Consider the following 19,402-nt stretch of genomic DNA (forward strand, 5'->3'; position numbering starts at 1 on the left):
TCATCCAGTTCCTCAATGATTATACCTTAATTAGAATGTTGGCACAATGTGAATATATAGGTGCATGTAAATTTGTTATGTGTCTATGTAACTATCACCACCTAGATGCACAGATGTATACTCAATATCTCCCTTGTGCTACCCTTTGCCCCATGTGTACCAACATCTCATTATTCTTAAATTTGTTTTCCACTCTATAATTTTGTCATTTTGAAGGATGCTATGTAATGAAATCATACAGTATGTGACCTTTTGATATTAGATGGAAAAATTAAAATCCATCCAAGTTGATCTAAGTATTAGTGGTTTGTTCCTTTTATATAGTGTGGATACTTTGAGGCTATTAAGTTTATTTTATGTGTAGCAATGTATCTATGATTTTCTTAAGTAAAACAAAGAAAGATGTGATACAATCTCAGTTTGTGGTAATTTTGAAGTGTTACAGAAGAGACGTGAATGCAGAGGGACAGTATATGAGGTCTTGATGTTTATAGAAGAGACTAAATGTAAGTACCTCTAGAAAGCTAGAGGAAGGAGGGGAAGATACAGTAGACATAAGAGTGCTGCCACCTGTAATGATAGAAAAAAGTTTTTGAAAGAAGGTAGAATTTGTGCTAGGGTTTAAAAATTGAGGTTTGCATATGTAGATAGAAAACAATTGGGAAATGTATGTTAGGAAACAGTCTGAATTTATTAATGTGCAAAGTCACGGAGGTTTTAAAATACTAGTGTGGCAGCTGTAAAAAACGTTTCAGTGGAGCAGGAGAGATGGCTTAGCGGTTAAGGTACTTGCCTGTGAAAACTAAGGACCTAGGTTCAGTGCCCCAGTATCCACGTAAGCCAGATGCACATGGTAATACATGCATCTGGAGTTCTGGAGTTCGTTTGCAGTGGCTGGAGGTCTTGGTGCGCCCATTCGCTCTCTCCATCTGCCTCTTTCTCTTTCTTTCTCAAATAAATAAAAACAAAATTTCAGTGATCGAATGTTGAAAAAATGATGTAGTAAGATTATGATGAGCCTTAAATGTCAGGTATGAATTTTTGCCTTTAAATTTTTGAAGCAGGATATTTAAGTCACTTATGTCTTCCAGCTGTTCTGACAAGTATTTTGGTTTGTGTGTTTGGTTGTAATTTAATTGTATGGTATTTTGTTTTGTTTTGAGACAAGGCTTCATCATGTAGTTCAGGCCTTGAACTTCAAATGCCAGGATTACAGGTGTGTACCATCACTCCTGGCTAGCTAAGGTTTCTTACTGGGAAATTAAAAAACTCTAGTAGAAAGGTAGAAAAAAAAATGGAGGCAGGAGATATCAGTGCAGCAAAAGCTATTAAGAGGTACATAGATTCTCAAGAGTTGAGATTACAACAAAGGAAATAGCATTGAAAGGACTGGATGGATGGATGGATATAGACAGCTAAATTTCTTACTTTGTCATAAAACAAGAGTAGAATTTACATTTCTAATATTTTGTCACTGTAGGCACTGTTAATTTTTTCATTCCTTCACTAATGAGAATTAGAAGTGTCTAGATCTTTTTTTAGCCTAATTTTCTTTACTCCCCTTGAGACAGGGTCTCACTCTGAATCTTATGCTAGCCTGGAACTTACTGTATAGCTGAAGTTGACCCTGGCTTGCTGCTATCCCTCTTGCTTTAGCGTCCCAAGTGCTAGGATGACAAATGTGAGACACCACACCTGTTCATAGCTTAATGTTCTTTAGAAGATAATAATATATGTTTGTGGGACAATAGATCACTTTTATAAGTTTATTTGTGAGTTTTTACAAACTTTTATTAGATATATTTATCTTAAAAATGTACATCTGGGACTGGAGAAATGGCTTAGTAGTTAAGCGCTTGCCTGTGAAGCCCTGATTCGAGGCTTGATTCCCCAGGAACCATGTTAGCCAGATGCACAGGGGGCACATGCGTTTGGAGTTCATTTGCAATGACTGGAGGCCCTGGTGGGCCAATTCCCCCCCCCCCCCCCGTGTGTGTGTGTGTGTGTGTGTGTGTGTGTGTGTGTGTTTGTTTGTTGTTCTCAAATAAATAAATAGAAACAAACAAAAAAAAATTTAAATGTATATCTACTTTATATAACCAAATACCATTGGAAAGGTATAAGCAGCTCTCTGTTAGCCAATATAAGTGGGGCCTGCTATTTGAACTGTCAGAGACTAAATAATGTATTGTCCATTTTAAGGAAGTATGTAACTCATACTATAATAGGTAAGGGTTATAGAACTGGCCTGATAATGAGGAAGCTAGAACCTAGTAAGAACTATATTTCATTAATGAGACAGCCTCCATAACAGAAGAAAGAACTAAATGAACACAGTTTCAAGTATACCTAGGTTAGTGTTGGCTCTCTGTAGGCACATCCTTTACTTACATTGCTTTATCCTCACAGCTTGATAGAGGTGCCTGAAAAAGAATCTAAATCTATAAAGTCAACTAGTATTATTTTCTCCCAGTCAGAATTATAGTTGCCATATATGTACTTATATTTTATTCAGAGATCTTCTAGATATCTAATATCTCTAGAGAGCAAGTCTTTTGACAGGGGCCATGTCACCCTTTTAAACTGTTGACCTGGCAATTTACCTTATAAGAGTTGATATCTTTTGAAAGTCCAAGAGAGTTATGCTTAAGCTACATAAAATGGAAATTTAATCACAGCTTAACAGTTTTGGTCAGTGGAAGAATGTTAATCTGAACTGTTTAGAAGTACTAATCAAAACTCAAATTGAGATCCTGGAATATTAATGTGTATTTTTACTTAGCTTAAGTTATAAAAAATAGTCACAGAATTATGTTGTTAAATGCATTTTATAGTAATGAGCAGTAGGAGGAAAATTGGATTAAAATAGTTGAATGATAGGATAATTAATGATGTTCTCTAATGAATGAATTAACCATTCTTTTTTGTTTATTTATGTTATTTATTTGAGAGAGAGAGAATGAGGCCTGTAGACAAAGAAATAATGTGCATGCCAGGACCTTCAGCTACTGGAAACAAAGTTCAGATGTATGTACCATCTTATGCATCTGGTTTACGTGGGGCCTGGGGAATCAAACCTGGGTCCTTTGGCTTCGCAGGGAAGCTCCTTAATCACTTAGCCATCTCTCCAGCCCATGAATAAACTGTTCTTAATGACATTTCAATCTTCTCTCCTCTGGCTTGTCAGAGTCCGCTTGATGAATAGTTTCGATTAGATTTTCTTCGGTTTAAAATCTAAAATCAATTAAAGAACATTCTCTCTCTCTTTCTCTCTCTCCCTCTCCCTCTCCCCCCCTCTCTTTCTCTCTCTCTGTGTGTGTGTGTGTGTGTGTGTGTGTGTGTGTGTGTGTGTGTGTATGTACACACACACATACATACATATACTAACTGAAGAAAAAACAGCATTCATTCCTCAACATTCAGCTGGACATTGTTTTAAATACTGGGTAAAAAGCAATAGATGCAACAAAGTCTCTGTTCTTGTGGAGCTTACATTTTAGTAGCATTCAAATTGCTTTATTTATTTATGCATTTATTCATTTATTTATTTTGGTTTTTTGAGGAAGGGTCTCACTCTAGCCCAAGCTGACCTGGAATTCACTATGTAGTCTCAGAATGGCCTTGAACTCATGGTGATCCTCCTATCTGTACCTCCTGAGTGCTGGGATTAAAGGTGTGTGCCACCAAAACCAGCAGTCAAAATTGCTTTACTCTTATATATGTAAAAACAACATATGATAGAAAGGAACTTGAAAACATATGGTTGTATTATGTTGCTCTAATTTTTCCTAGCAGAAATGCAGTATCCATTTCTACTTTCTAACCTCCCAAATATATATATATATGTACGTATGTGTATATAAATGTATACGTAGATATATATGTATTTTTGGTGGGCTTGATATTTTTCATCTGTTACGGATTTAGGGGATTCATCTAACTTCTGCTTGGTTCTTGCTTCTTTTTGTCTAAAGCATGTAGGTGTTTTTTTTTAAAAAAAAACTATTTTCAGAATGTTTTTTCTGTGCTATGCATTTTAGTGTGTTTATGAAAGAATATTTTGGGGAAATTATGGGTTTTTAATGTTTCACATCTAAATTTGCTCATTGTTAACTTTCTTATATAAATCACAATGCCCCCATTTTCCTAATATCTCTGGGTATCTGTCAATATGTAGATATCTAAGTATTTTATGTATCTTTGCTTTATTATTATATTTTAGTTTATTGCATCTGAGCTTCATGTAATCTTTGCCTTATTGATGCTACATTTTCTCATTTATACCTGTATTGAGCAGACTTTTAAAGAAAGGATGTCATTTTTTTTGCTTCCTTCTTCTTTTTAATTTTTAAGCTTTTTTGTTTATTTTTATTTATTTATTTGACAGCGACAGACAGAGAGAAAGGGGTAGATAGAGACAGAGAGAGAATGGGCATGCCAGGGCCTCCAACCATTGCAAACGAACTCCATACGCATGCCCCCTTGTGCATCTGGCTAACGTGGATCCTGGGGAATCTAGCCTCGAACCAGGGTCCTTAGGCTTCACAGGCAAGGGTTTAACCACTAAGCCATCTCTCCAGCCCTATTCCTTATTTTTTTTTAAATATATACTTTTTTAATTTTTTATTTATTTATTTGAGAGCGACAGACACAGAGAGAAAGACAGATAGAGGGAGAGAGAGAGAATGGGTGCGCCAGGGCTTCCAGCCTCTGCAAACGAACTCCAGACGCGTGCACCCCCTTGTGCATCTGGCTAACGTGGGACCTGGGGAACCGAGCCTCGAACCGGGGTCCTTAGGCTTCACAGGCAAGCGCTTAACCGCTAAGCCATCTCTCCGGCCCTCCTTATTTTTTAAAAAATATTTATTTGAGAGTGTGAGTATGGGCATGCTTAGGGCCTCCTTGCCTCTGTACATCAACACCAGATATATGTGCCACTTTGTGCATCTGGTTTTATGTGGGTTCTAGGGAATTGAACCCAAGCTGTCAAGCTTTGCAAGCATGTGCCTTTAACTGGTGAGCCATCACTCCAGCCCCTGTTTCTTTCTTTTTTTAAAACAGGAAACAGAGAACACAACATGTGAAGTTGGAAATGAGTCCCCTGTACAAGAATTGAAACAAGATATGTCTAAAAAGGTTGGAACGATGTTAATTTATAATGTACTTCATATTTCTATGGTATATTTCAAACAGAAAATATTCTATGTTCCTTTATCATACTATTCTAAACATAGTGAATATTTTAGCAAATGTTTGATATCACCTTTGTGATTGAAGACCCATCAAGCATTTTAGAAATCATTTTTTCTTCTTCTTGGTAATTTATCCATGAAACAGTGTTTTTAAATTATGCTTATATTTGACCTGTTTTATCTGTTACTATTCTTGAGTTTTCACCAGGAGTTATAGATACTAAGAAGCTTGGTGTAACAAATTCTGATGTCTTTTGGAGTTAGGGGTACCAAAAAGTCCTTACTTATGATAGTGTCCTTGATAATTTATATAATCAATAGTGAGAAACTCCAGAGGTTATTTCACTGGATGAGTGACTTAACACAAGATCAACATTTTGAAAATGGATGAGATACAGTATCAGGATAAACCTCAAGGAAAAAAGATATCTGTGTTAATTCATTTGTATAAGTTTTGAATATTTTTCTGTGCCATAGGTACTGTTCTAGTTAACTAAGTTTCTGGAGGCCAAAAATGATGTATTTTCTACTTCAGAGTTTCTCCAACAGTGACACTCTTGACAATTGGAGCTATATATTCATTGTTGTGTGAGGGCAAGGGGACCTATTAGGTGCATTCTCATTTTTCTACCTATCTGGACACCAATAGCATCACCTTCACCCCCTTATATGACAACTTAAAATGTATGTAGATATCACCAAATGTCTGGCAATAATGTAGGCAAAATTATTGCCAATGAAGAACAGTTGTTCTGTCCTTATAAACTTACAAATAGGCTATGCATTTAAACGTTGGTTACACTTTGGGGAGAAGTGGTGTTCCTGTGTATCAGCTTATAGAACAAGAATGGAGCTATCGTTTTAACAATAAGAAATGACTCAAGGGCTGGAGATATGGCTTAGTGGTTAGGGCACTTGCCGGTGAAGCCTAAGGATTCAGGTTTGATTCCGCAGGACCCACATAAAGCCAGATGCACAAGATGGCAGGCAGATTCATCTGGAATTCTTTGCAGTGGCTGGAGGCCCTGGTGTGCCCATTCTCTCTCTTTATCTGTCTCTTTCTCCCCCCCCCCCTCAAATAAATAAAAATAAATAAATAAATGACTCAAAATTCTACACCCAAAGATTCCTTGATTTGTGTTTCATGATTCATTCTTGGTTTTCTTCCATTTGCATGTTTTTCTTCCTGATGTATGTCAATGTGCAATGTAGGTAAGATTTTATATTCTATATTTTTTGTACTCTATTCTTAGCATGTATCGACTTTCTCCATATTTCTATACCATTTTTGTCAAACGTTTTACAGAGTATTTAGATACTGTTACTGGTTTTGTTTTGTTTTGTTTTGTTTTCGGTTTTTTAAGGTAGGGTCTCACTCTAGCCCAGGCTGACCTGGAATTCACTATGGAGTCTCAGGGTGGCCTTGAACTCATGGCCATCCTCCTACCTTTGCCTCCCAAGTGCTGGGATTAAAGGTGTGCGCCACCACGCCCAGCTCTAGATACTTTTATTGTTGAAGTTTGTGTTTATTTTTTATTTTTTACTATAACAATTATTCTCTGCTACCTCTTCCATCTTCCTCAGCCTACAAAGTGCTAGGACTATAACTGTATATATCATGACACTTGCCATACCTGGTTTTAATTTTTTTTAATCAGTTAGCCATGTGAAATTTATCATATCTATAGTTAATAGCAAAACAGGTGATTTGAAAGAGTTTATAATCTGAAAAAGAAGTGAGAAACTCTGTAGGATGGGAGAGTGAAACTTAATAATTACAAATTTCTAGACTGTTAATTTAATTTAGCATCAAGTATTAATGAGAAGTTATAGGGGTATTCCCTGAACCAGGACACTACTCTCAAGTAGCTTACATTCTAGTAGAAGAAAATGGATAAACATAACTGGATGTAGTGGCTCACGCCTATAATCCCAGCACATTTGGAGGTGGAGGCAGGAAGATCAGAAGTTCAAAGTTGCTATTTAATATGAGTTTGAGAGCAGCCTGGGTTACATGAGATACTGTCTCAAATAAAAACAAGAGAATTGGATAAATATAAAACTACATATAATAAAATATTCAAATAAACTTACAAAATACTATAAGAACTCCAAGGAAAACCTCCTACTTGAAGGTAGGAATGGGGATGACTTCATGGAGGAAGTAGCATGCAAGGTAATTGTTGATGAATTGATAAAATTTGGACAGGTGGACATAAGGGAGGATAAACATGACCAAAAGCATGGAAATTATAAATGTACTGAATGTTTGCAGATGAGTATAGATAGGAACAAATGATGGAAATGGTTGTTTCATACTAAAGTATCTGGGGTTTATTTTAATCAGAAAAAAAAGCAGTGAACTTTTTGAAGGAAACATAACATAATGTTGATCATAATTCTTATTATTTTCTTGGTCTTTCTCTTTTCATTATCCCCTAAAATCCATGAAAGATGACAAATGGATAGCTTGGGAACCCATCAAGATACTGAAAGCATGTTTCTTGCTTTCTATGAACTGATTATCTTACATGAAAGCAGTGACTCTGCAGAGCCAGCCTGTGTACTGTATTGTTATGCTACTGTGAGCTGTGTTTCAGAGGAGAGAGAAATGATAAGAACTATCTAGGAAAGATGTGATTTTCAGCCTCATTTTCATCCTTCTTATTACATGAGTCTTTCTGCTATGCACAGCAATCATTTGATACCTTTGTAGTCACCTTTTTCTCACTGAGCCCACTTAAATTCCCTTCACTTTCAACAGATTGTACTTGTTTCATGGTGCATTTAGACATGGGAGGCTACAAAGACTAAAGCCATTAATTACCATTAGCTTTCTCTTCCCTTTACCTACAATTTTTTTTTCCATTTTTGACCTCCTTTTTATATTATCTATTATTGAGAATTTAGTATATTATTTTTCACTTTGAAACTATTGCATGAAAGCAGCAAAAATATCAGATTTTTTAGGAGCTAAGTTTCAAATTTGGCATTGTTGTTTACTGTCAGGCATTGCACAAATTTCTTAGTGCATTTACCTCAGAGTATAATGGAGATAATCCAACTGTCTCATGAGGCCTCTGTAATGACTATATTAGAACATGTGTTCTCGGTGTAATATATGCAGGCCTTTCCTTTTCTCTACAGAAGTTAGCTCTGCTTTCTGTTAGTGGCTCCTTCCCTTCAGCTTATAAAAAGGCTGTGTCACTTTTTGAAACTTCTTTCATTTATAGACAGTCATTTTTCCCACTGGTGTCTTCAGTGCGAGGTGAGGTAGCTTGAATTAGGTTTACGCCATAAACTTAGGTGTTCTGAATGCTTGCTCCCCAGTTTGTGGCAATTTGGGAATTGGAACGTTGCTGCAGGAGGTATGTTGTTGGGGATGGGTTTATGGGTGTTATAGCCAGCTCGCTCCTTCTTGTACTGTGGTTTCAACTGTTGTGGCAGAGATAATGTCTAACCTCTGCTCATGCCATCCTTTCCCCTGTCATTATGGAGCTTCCCCTTGAGTCTGTAAGCCAAAATAAACAACTTTCTACCATAAACTGCTTCTGGTTGGGTGCTTTGTGATAGCAAGAAGATAACTGCAACAGAAAAAAATTGTTGCTGGAATGGGGTTATTGCTGCTAGAAACCTGACTGTGTGGCTATTGTTCTTCTGAAACTGATTTGTGGAAGGAATGTAGAAGAATTTGAAATCTTGGTCTAAGAGATGCCTTGCAGTGCTAAAGGCAGTTACCTGGACTATTCTGGTCAGAGTTGAAAGACCTGAATGCAGTAAGAACTATGGACTGTGTGGTTGGCTTATGAAGGTAAGAAAGAGCTTTGTTGATGCTGAGGTAGAGGCAGTTTATGTGAGATTCTTTCTTAATTCTTCCCATGTCCTGGAAACATACAGTGTTGCGTTAAGTAGAAATGGACTGGTGTGAGCAGATGGATATGGCACAGAAAAAAATGAAAGTTTCAGCCTGAAGACTGCACCAATTTAGCTGTAGTTGTTTGAGAGACTGAGCCAGCTGTTTTATATTGTGACAGCAAAAGAAATGCAGACTCTTGAAAGTAGGGGCATGGATACAGAAAGAATGTCCTGCTCTTCAAAATCAGCTTTACTCCCTCCTGGTTTAACAAATTTGGTAGGCTACAAGATAACTATGAAGTATAACAAATATAGGAACAAGAGGGTCATTGGATTTGCAGTGTGGTTTTGTGTTTTGGTCATGGGCAATGTGAAGCAGGCTTGTTGGAAGTCCCTGCATGGAGCCCTGATGGAGCCTTGAGGATGAACTGTGGGTTGCATTGGAGACCCCAGCCAGGACTATGGGACAGCTGCCAAAGAGAGCTGCCTGCTTCGGATGGAATTTTACCTGGACTGTGAGCAGCCCAGCTGGAGGTATGAAATTGAATCACAAGAGACTTTGCATCACTGGTTAGAGATGTCGGACTTGATACTACAGGATTTGATGCTTGCCCCATTTTTTTGTTTTAGATTCAATATTCAATCTTCCCTTGGTATGCCAATGCCATCTTTTATAGTATGATTGTTTATGTTATGCCATTATGTTATTTTGGTTTTACAGCTCATAGTAAAGAGACCTTAGATTATGGGAATGTTTGAATATTATATCATTATTGTTAATTATATTAATGTTAATTAATATATTATAATATAATGCATTATAATTATAATATTAATTATATTATTATGGATTAAAAACTATGGGTATTTTTAAAGTTGGACTGAGTGCATTGTATTTTACATTAGGAATGGTTATGAGTTTATGGGGGCCAGAGTTGGAATGTGGTGGATTGAATTAGGTGTACCCCAGAAACTCATGTGATCTGAATGCTTGGTCCCCAGCTGGTGGCAAATTTGGAATTTGAGCCTTGATGGAGGAGGTGTGTTTTGGAGGGTTGGCTTATGGGTGTTATAGATAGCATCCCCTTGCCACTGTTGTATTCACACTTCTGCTGTGGGGTTTCACCTGCTGTGACAGAGCTGATGTACAGCCTCTGCTCATGCCATCATTTCTCCTGCCATCATGGAGCTAACACTTGAATCTATAATTCAAAATAAACAACTTTGCTACTTCTGGTCAAGTACTTTATGCTAGCAATGAGAAGTCAAACACCAGGCTTTTTGAAAAATTTATACCATACCATATGGCTCTGTTTCTTCACATCTCAATCATTCTTAACCTCATTGTAATCTGACTTCTGTTACTTGATAAATGATGTTGACCTCATATGATAATAGTGCTTGTGAAAAAAAGTGATGTAATTTCTAGAATTAAAAATTGAAAGATAGAGAAAAATTATTCCATGTAATATTCTTGGAAATAAGCCAGATGTGGTGACTCATACCCCATCTTAGCAATTGGGAGGCTAAGGTAGGATAGCCTTGAGTTTGAAGTCAGGCTGAGCTACAGAGTGACCTCCAGGTTAGCCTGAGCTAGCAAAACAAAAAAGCTGGGCAATCAGTGATGAATATTATTAAGCAGCAGTAATATCCAGTTCTAACATGGACCTCTGGTAAGCAGATCAGGATGAGTCTGTGACATACTCCATTAATTTACTGGACCTAAGGAATTGAGGATAGTAGGTTGAGGTGATTTAGTGTGTTTGTAATGATGAGATTGGGTTGAAAATATGTTCTCTACTGAATATTGGTAGAACACAGGTAAATAATGGGGAAAATAAGGCAATGTGGGGTAGATGCTTGAGCTCTTTTCATAGAAATTGCCATCAATCTGAATAGTGAAGCATTGTGTATAGTTGGTTCAACAATGTTAATCTTGTATCTGTTGGCTTTTCTAACATAGGCTAGTTGAAACTAGGTGAATTCTTAAAGTGGGTTTTGGTTCTCATGTTTTGTGTCAACTAGACTCAAATAACAGACAGTTATTGCAATAAGTTTGGCATAGCTGTGTGAAGGAACTCTTAATATTGTGTCTTACTGAAGAGTCTAGACTCAATTTGATATTACAAGGTAGATTGAACTTCCATGAGTATGTATTAACTCAGAGTCCTTACTACAATACTTAATTCATAAACCAAACTCCTGTGTTTTTGCCAGCTTTATCACTTACTAGCTCTGTGACTTTGGATAAATCACTGTTCCATCTATGTTTTAGTTCATTACTTTCTAAAATGATGACAGTAGAAGTGAAACCTCATAAGGCTATTGTAAAGGTTAAAATATATGAAGTGTTAAGACCATTGCCTGGCATATGCTAAATACTATGTTCATGATTAGCTATTATTATATAAGTAGCTTCATTTTTTAAAACTGCCATTTAACCTTTCATTAGATAATCGAAAGTATTATTGAGGAAAGTCAGAAAGTGCGGCAGCTTGAAGATGATTCTTTGGATTCCAAAGGAAAAGGACTCTCTGATCAGGCTACTGCCAATCCTGCTGTGGCTGAGATGGAACTAAGTACCATACCTGGACTACTAGCCATACACCATGAACTACAGGAAGATTCCAAAAAGGCAGACAGTCAGAATATATTTGAAAAAACTGAATTTGAATCAAAAAAAGGTTTGCCTTCTGATGACACCTGTGAGAAGTCAATAGGTGAGACCACAGAGATGATTGAAGCAAGTTCAACTGAGCAGTTTAGTGTTCCTGAAATGGAAACTGAAGTATTGAACAAGGAGGAAGTAGAAGTCAAACAAGGTGATGTTCTAGGTCCTGCATCCTCCAATTTTTCAGCTACTAAAGATTTTGCTGCTGTAGAAGAAGGGGCTCCAGCCAAACCCCCAAGGCACCTCACACCAGAACCTGACATAGTAGCTAGTACAAAGAAGCCTGTTCCTGCACGCCCACCCCCACCGACTAATTTTCCACCTCCTAGACCCCCACCTCCTTCTCGACCTGCTCCACCACCAAGGAAAAAGAAAAGTGAACTGGAGTTTGAGGCTCTTAAAACACCTGATCTAGATGGCAAGTATTGAGAAACAGCTATTTTGGTGGGGAGTTTTGACAGTTGAAGCTTTTCCATTCTGGTTTCAGTTTATACTACGTAAAACCAAACTGGTTAACTGTGTCATATAAAATATTTCCTGAGTGAATTGACAAAAATAAAAGTGTTACATTTGTGATGTGTTGTATTAATATTATTGGACATTTTTGCCTTCTGAGAAACTATGCATGGCAGAAAGAACATGGAATTGGGAAACCTGAGGTTTGAATTTTATTCCTACATCTCTTATGTAAACTATGTAGGATTGAGGAAGCTAAATAATTCATTCAAACCATGACTATTTTTAATATAGAAAACATGAGTAATAAAGACAGTTAAAGGTGTTTGCTTGCAAAGTCTGCCAGCCCAGGTTCTATTCCCCAGTACACACGTCAAGCCAGATGCGCAAAGTGGACCATACATCTGGAGTTTGTTTGCAGTAACAGTAGGCCCTGGTATGCCCATTCTCTTCCTCCTTCTGTCCCTCTTCCTCTCCTCCCATTTCTCAAATAAATAAACGTTTAAATATTAATTGTTAATTTATTATTATTACTATCATTGCAGTACCCAAAGAGAATATTTCATCTGATTCTCTCCTAACAACAAGTATGGCTTCAGAGAGTGCAATTAGAGACTCCCAGCCTTCTCTTGATTTGGCAAGTGCAACCAGTGGAGATAAAATAGTTACTGCCCAGGTTGGTGAATCACTGTTATATGACACAGGGTATATCAAATTTTCTGTACCTGGCTTACTTTTTTATTATTGGACCCTCCTTCTTCAGGTAGAATATTTCCTTGTCCCTTGAACCTGGCCTTCTTACTTCTCTTACCTAGATCTGCTGCTCACTGCTTTGGTAAGCTTATCAAGCTAGTTAGCATTTAATTCTGAGATGTGACCCCTGATAAAATGAGAAAAAGTGAGCTTGTTGCAAATTTCCTACAATGATGAAATGTATTAAAATATGCCACACATGGGGCTGGAACAATGGCACAGTGGCTCAGTGGTTCAAAGTGTTTACTTGCAGGGCCTGGCAGGCTGGGTTCCATTCCCTAGTACCCCACATAAAGCCATATGCACAAAGTGGTGCATGTCTCTATAGTTCATTTGCAATGCCAGGAGGCCCTGGCATGCCCATAATCTCTCTGGTCTCTCTGTCTCTGTCTCTCAAATAAATAAAATACTTTATAAAAATATGCCAATTATATAGCAAGTCATAGGTATTTAAAAATGACAGATGCTGCTATTTTTAATATTGTAAGTTCCTTTTCCTACTTACAAAACACTTCATATGCTAGACAGTGGGCTATACAAAGAACTGTGTAACATTTTACCACAGCCAAATTCTAGAACTCAGAGTAATCTAAGTGATTGCTAAGGTGGGTAGGGTAGCAGACTGGCCAATATCTTGCTATAGCCATAGTAGAGGTCATAAGCAGTCTGTTTTTGTGGGCTAAGTGTGATGTATACATTTTTAAACTAAGAAAGCAATGTTTTTAAAATGTAGAATAATAGGCTATAGAAATCATATGTGAACATAAACAAGACACAGAATATTTCCTGGCTCTTACATAGAAAGGTTTTCCAAGCCTTTCTTTGGAGATACCCACATATGACCTGAATGCATTGCAATTTTAGTAAAGAACTGCTTTTTGGCCGGGTTCAATGAGAACATTTATTCGTTTATAAAACAATTGAGGCATGATTTCATTGGCAGGAATAGTTTTGTTATCTGATATTATTCAGCATCAAGAGAATTATACAAGGCTCAAATAAAATGTTCCATTTACATTTTCAGTAGTCTCCATTATCTGAATTGAGGAAACCTATAGATCTGTTCATATTGATGAATAATTGAAACTTATGAAAGTTGATTCAGTTCTTTGTTTATTAAATTATAATTTCAGGAAAATGGAAAAGCACCTGATGGCCAGACAATAGCAGGTGATGTGATGGGCCCTCAGAGACCTAGATCCAACTCTGGGAGAGAGCTTACTGATGAGGTAGAATTCATTTTTTTTTTTTGTTCTTAAAAGCATAGAATATAAAAATGGTAATGGGAAAATGAGAAAGTTCTAGAGATGGATAGTGGTGATAGTTTCACAGCACTGTAAGTATTCCTAATGACTTAAACTACACATTTAAAATGATTAAAATGGTGACTTTCATGTCTCATATCATTTACTATTTTTTTTCTTTTTAATTGATACTTAACATTTATACATATTTATGGGGTAACAGGATTGTGGCTTAATAGACTGGTACAATGTATAATGATCAAACCAGAATAATCAGCATTTCCATTTTTCAAACATTTATTATTTCATTTTGTTATTTTGATATGTTGTTGAGCCAAAAACCATGCTAAAAACTAAAAATTATCTTAGGTTTGGATTTTCTTTATATGCAGAAGTTTGCATCTCTGACTAAAACTTTCCATTTCACAAAGATATACACTATAATAAATTCACTAAAAGCAGAGTCCAAGCTGGACTAGGTGATGCAGGCCTATAATCAATCAAAGGACTCAGGAAGCTGAGGCAGGAAGACCACAAGTTCAAAGCCTGCCTGAACTACAGCGTAAGTTCAAGGCCAGCCTGGCAACTTAGTGAAACCCTACTCAAAATAAAAAGGAAAAGTTGGGGCTGCAGAGATGGTGTAGCACTTAAGCACTTGCCTGTGAAGCCGAAGGACCCCGGTTCGAGGCTCGATTCCCCAGGACCCACATTAGCCAGATGCACAAGGGGTTCACACATCTGGATTTCATTTGCAGTGGCTGGAAGCCCTGGCACGCCCATTCTCTATCTGCATCTTTCTCTTTCTGTCACCCTCAAATAAATTAAATAAAAATCTTTTTTTTAAGCCGGGCGTGGTGGCGCACGCCTTTAATCCCAGCACTCGGGAGGCAGAGGTAGGAGGATCGCCATGAGTTCGAGGCCACCCTGAGACTCCATAATGAATTCCAGGTCAGCCTGGGCTAGAGTGAGACCCTGCCTCAAAAAACCAAAAAAAAAAAAAAAAAAAGGAAAATTTGGGAGAGAAGAAGATATGGAAATATAGTTCATTGGTAGAACATTTTTCTAGCATTCACAAGATCCTGGGTTCAGTCTGCAGCTACACACACACACAGTAAGAGGGAGAGAGAGAGAGCGCGAGCACGCTCATATGCACACAGGACCCAAAATTTTAAAAAAATTAGGTTTAAAAAATCTAGGTGTTTTAAATACAGGATTTTATACAAACATAATACTGTTGTCACAACCATAATAATTTCTTACTATTAAAATTTAGTATGCAGGGCTGGAAAGATGGCTTAGCAGTTAAGGCACTTGCCTGCAAAGTCAAAGGACCTAGGTTTGATTCCCCAGGACCCATGTAAAGCTAGAAGTACAAGGTGGTGCACACATCTGGAATTTGTTTGCATTGGCTGGAGGCCCTAGCATACCCATTCTCTCTATCTGCCTATCTCTCTCTCAAATAAAAAATAAAAATAATTTTTTTAAAAAATTGTATGCATTTACTGGCCAGTTTTTCAAAAAGTTTGAAGCAAAATGTTTTTTTTTTTTTTTTCTTTTTTCGAGGTAGAGTCTCACTCTGGTCCAGGCTGACCTGGAATTAACTCTGTCATCTCAGGGTGGCCTTGAACTCATGGCAATCCTCCTACCTCTGCCTCCCAAGTGCTGGGATTAAAGGCATGTGCCACCACGCCCGGCACAAAATGTTTTTTAAAAGGCAGTCATGTTGGTACACAATGATACTCCCAGCACTTGGGATGTTGAGTCTGGCTAATTGTTAGTTCTAGGCCATCATGAGTTTTATATCTAGACTCTATTTCAAATTAATGTATGTATGTATATTTACAACAATACATTTTTTTAAAAATATTGTACTTTGAAAAATACTTTGGCAGTTCCTCAAAATGTTTATCATGGTGTTATCATGACCCAGTGACACTATTCCTGTGGATATCCTGAAGCAATATGAAAGCATATCCACACAAGAAAATGACACACATACTCATAGCAGCATTGTTCCCAATTTGCAAAAAGTAGAAACATCCCAATCATACATTAACTGATTAACTCACAAGTAAAATATGATATAGCCATACAATGTTCTATTTATCATCAATTAAAACAAACATAGTATTGATACATGCAAAAATATTGATGTTCCTTGAAAACAGCATCCAATCAAGAGAATCCAGATAGAAAAAGCTCTATATTTATTATGTGATTGAATTTATATGAAATATCACAATTAGGCCTAAAAAGAGATAGGAAGGCTAGTAATTGGCATGGGCCAAGAGGCAAAAAGAAATAAGATATAATGCCTAGTGAGTTTGAGGTGTTCTTTTGAGTAATCAAATGTCATAATTTTATGGCAATGGTTACATCATTCTATTAATCTGCTATAAGCCATTGAATCATATGCTTTACATGAGTGTATTTTGTGGTATGAGAAATATATCTCAATAAAAATGTTCAATATTATATACATTAGTATCTAGAAAATCTTTAACTTTTTAAACTTTTAAAGTTTGCAGACTCAAAAAGATAATTAGGGGGCTAGGGAGATGGCTCAGCAGTTAAAGGTACTTGTTTGCAAAGCCTTATGGATCAAGTTTGACTCCCCAGTACCCAGGTAAGGACAGATGCACAAAGTGGTACAAGAATCTGGAGTTCATTTGCAGTGTTAGGAGGCCCTGGTACATCCATATTCTCTCTCCTCACATTATAAATAAATAAAATATTTGTAAAAAGATAATTGCATTGTAAATCATCTCGGTAATTTCTATTCCCAGGAAATTTTAGCCAGTGTAATGATTAAGAACCTGGATACTGGAGAAGAAATACCTTTAAGTCTTGCTGAAGAGAAGTTACCAACAGGTATTAATCCTCTTACTCTACACATCATGAGAAGGACAAAGGAATATGTAAGGTATGACCTAATGTTATTTATCCCTTACAGTATTTCAGAGTGATGCTTTCTATGTTTATGATCTATGACAGTCCTTATTTGTTAACGTTAGCTAGTGTATGTATTCTTTAACTTTGTTTTCTCTTCTAGTCATATAATAGTTACTTGAGAGAGAAAGCTATAAATATTAAATTCTATATTATTTAGAGTCCCTTTAAAAGGATTTATACTAGTGACAATGTAAAAACATGGGAACTAAAAAGCCATGTGGTAGGAAAAGTTTAGTGTTTTGAAACCATGCTTTATGGACTGTAAATTTGGTTAAGCATTTGTACTGTTTTTTAATCAGACAATGGCTTGACAGTGAAGTGATTGATTTTAGTGTGAGATGTATGTAGTTTAGAAGAATAATTTCTAGAAAATAGCTTTTATCAAATGTAATATATTCTACATATCTGAAGAACCAGGGAAGAGATCTTTACATGTTATTTTATTGTTTCTGTGTACCACGTTTGGCTCAGCAGAAATCCTTATTTGTAGTAGCTTTTTAATAAGCTACTAAATTATATTCACTTAGATTTTGAATATTGTATCTTGCTCTGAGATTCTTTGAAGCCATTTAATAATTCTCAGTGTCTTCCTAAATTAAAGTTTATCAACATATTTTGTCTTACTCTGATTATTTGACTAGGTAGTAAAATATAAGAGGGATTTTTTTGAGAATTATAAGAGAAATGGTTTCTTTTAAAATGACTTCCCCTTCTTGTAGTAATGATGCAGCACAGTCTGATGATGAAGAGAAGTTACAGTCTCAATCAACAGATGCTGATGGTGGAAGGTTAAAACAGAAAACGTGAGTTACATTACATCTCTTGTCTTCTTTTTAAACATTAGAAAAAATCTGAGAACTGCCACATTGTACATGACCTGATTTTTTTCATCACAATAAAACAAGCCCTTTGAATAGGAGACATGAATTTCTCTACTAAGGTTCTTCCAAATCTTCTAACATAATATTATTTCCTTGTTATTACCAACATCCCAATATTATTATGTTGCCAATTAGGTGCCTTTTCCACATCCGTCAATCACAGTATTTTTGGACATATCTTCCACCATTTAACTTCAGTGATAGAATCTTATTTATTTATAACTTTTCTCAGTTTAAGAGTGTAGGTTTTATGCATGGTGTCTATTTGGTAGGTTCAAAGCTGCTTTGATATAGAATTTTTTTTTCATGTTTTAATATTTTATTTATTTATTTAAGACAGAGAATGGGTATACCAGGGCCTGTAGCCATTGCAATCAAACTCCAGACACAGGCACCAACTGGTGCATCTGACTTATGTGGGTACTAGGGAATTGAACCTGGGTATTTAGGCTTCCCAGGCAAGCACTTTAACTGCTGAACCATCTCTCCAGACCAATTACCCCTCTTGAGTTCATTTTTCTCCAGTGTATATTAGAGGAAGCATTAAGGATGTTTAGAAAAGATATGCCCAAAATATATGTATGTTAACACCTCAGATATTTGAAACTTGGCAGGCTAGCATTGGCAACTATAAGAATAAGGAATTGTTCAGTAAACAGTTGCATATCTATGAGAGCTATCACATAATCCATGCCCTAAAACTCATTTATTTTCTGTTTTGTTTTTGGACAAAGTCTTACTACGTAATAGCTCAGTACATGGTTCAAGCTGGCTTGGACTTGCTGTGTAGCCCAGGCTGTCCTTGAGTTCACAACCTCCTGCTTCCACCTCCTGAGTATTGAGATTACAGGCATGTACCATCATGCCCAAAGAAAGTTAATTTTTCTAAGAGAAAAGTTTTTCAGGTTTATTCAAAGCCATTATTCATGATGATTATGTCATTTTAAAATCTGATCATCTTGTGTCTGAGCATCTAGTAAAATAGAAAATATGACAGTGACAAGTTAAATTGACACATAATAATTTCAGGTAATAATTCTGGTTATAGTATAGTAATCAGAAAATGATGAAAAGGACACATATATAACATAGCACTCTGTAAAGTAGCTCTTACAGTAATTTTCCCATGCCATGACATACAAAACATGAAGATACTATGCTGAATGATGGGGTAAACTGATAAGGCAGCAGCTTATGGCCAGAAGAGATGTGGTTCTTAACTTCCCTGAACCATTACTAGGCACATTGCAGTCTGAGAGATAATCATTAGTTGGGCCTGACTACATCCTATTTTTTAAATTTTTTTTTTGTTCATTCTTATTTATTTATTTGAGAGTGACAGAAAGAGAGAGAAAGAGAGAAAGAGACACAGAGAGAGAGAGAGAATGGGCACGCCAG

The 19,402-nt window shown here is 36.5% G+C and overlaps 1 protein-coding gene across 2 annotated transcripts in view; it reads left to right on the forward strand.

Moving 5' to 3' along the window:
* Window positions 1–19,402, forward strand: part of Wdr44 (WD repeat domain 44) — a 92,971-nt gene that overhangs the window by 37,058 nt on the left and 36,511 nt on the right. For both annotated transcript variants that reach the window (XM_004671473.2, XM_045140964.1), the window contains 6 exons: window positions 5,062–5,136; window positions 11,500–12,136; window positions 12,720–12,850; window positions 14,061–14,156; window positions 16,958–17,094; window positions 17,843–17,926. In XM_004671473.2, coding sequence (XP_004671530.1) covers window positions 5,062–5,136; window positions 11,500–12,136; window positions 12,720–12,850; window positions 14,061–14,156; window positions 16,958–17,094; window positions 17,843–17,926 — 1,160 coding nt within the window. The remainder of the gene's footprint in view (window positions 1–5,061; window positions 5,137–11,499; window positions 12,137–12,719; window positions 12,851–14,060; window positions 14,157–16,957; window positions 17,095–17,842; window positions 17,927–19,402) is intronic.

The sequence above is a fragment of the Jaculus jaculus genome, chromosome X, assembly GCF_020740685.1.
Source record: "Jaculus jaculus isolate mJacJac1 chromosome X, mJacJac1.mat.Y.cur, whole genome shotgun sequence".
NCBI classification, from domain to species: domain Eukaryota; kingdom Metazoa; phylum Chordata; class Mammalia; order Rodentia; family Dipodidae; genus Jaculus; species Jaculus jaculus.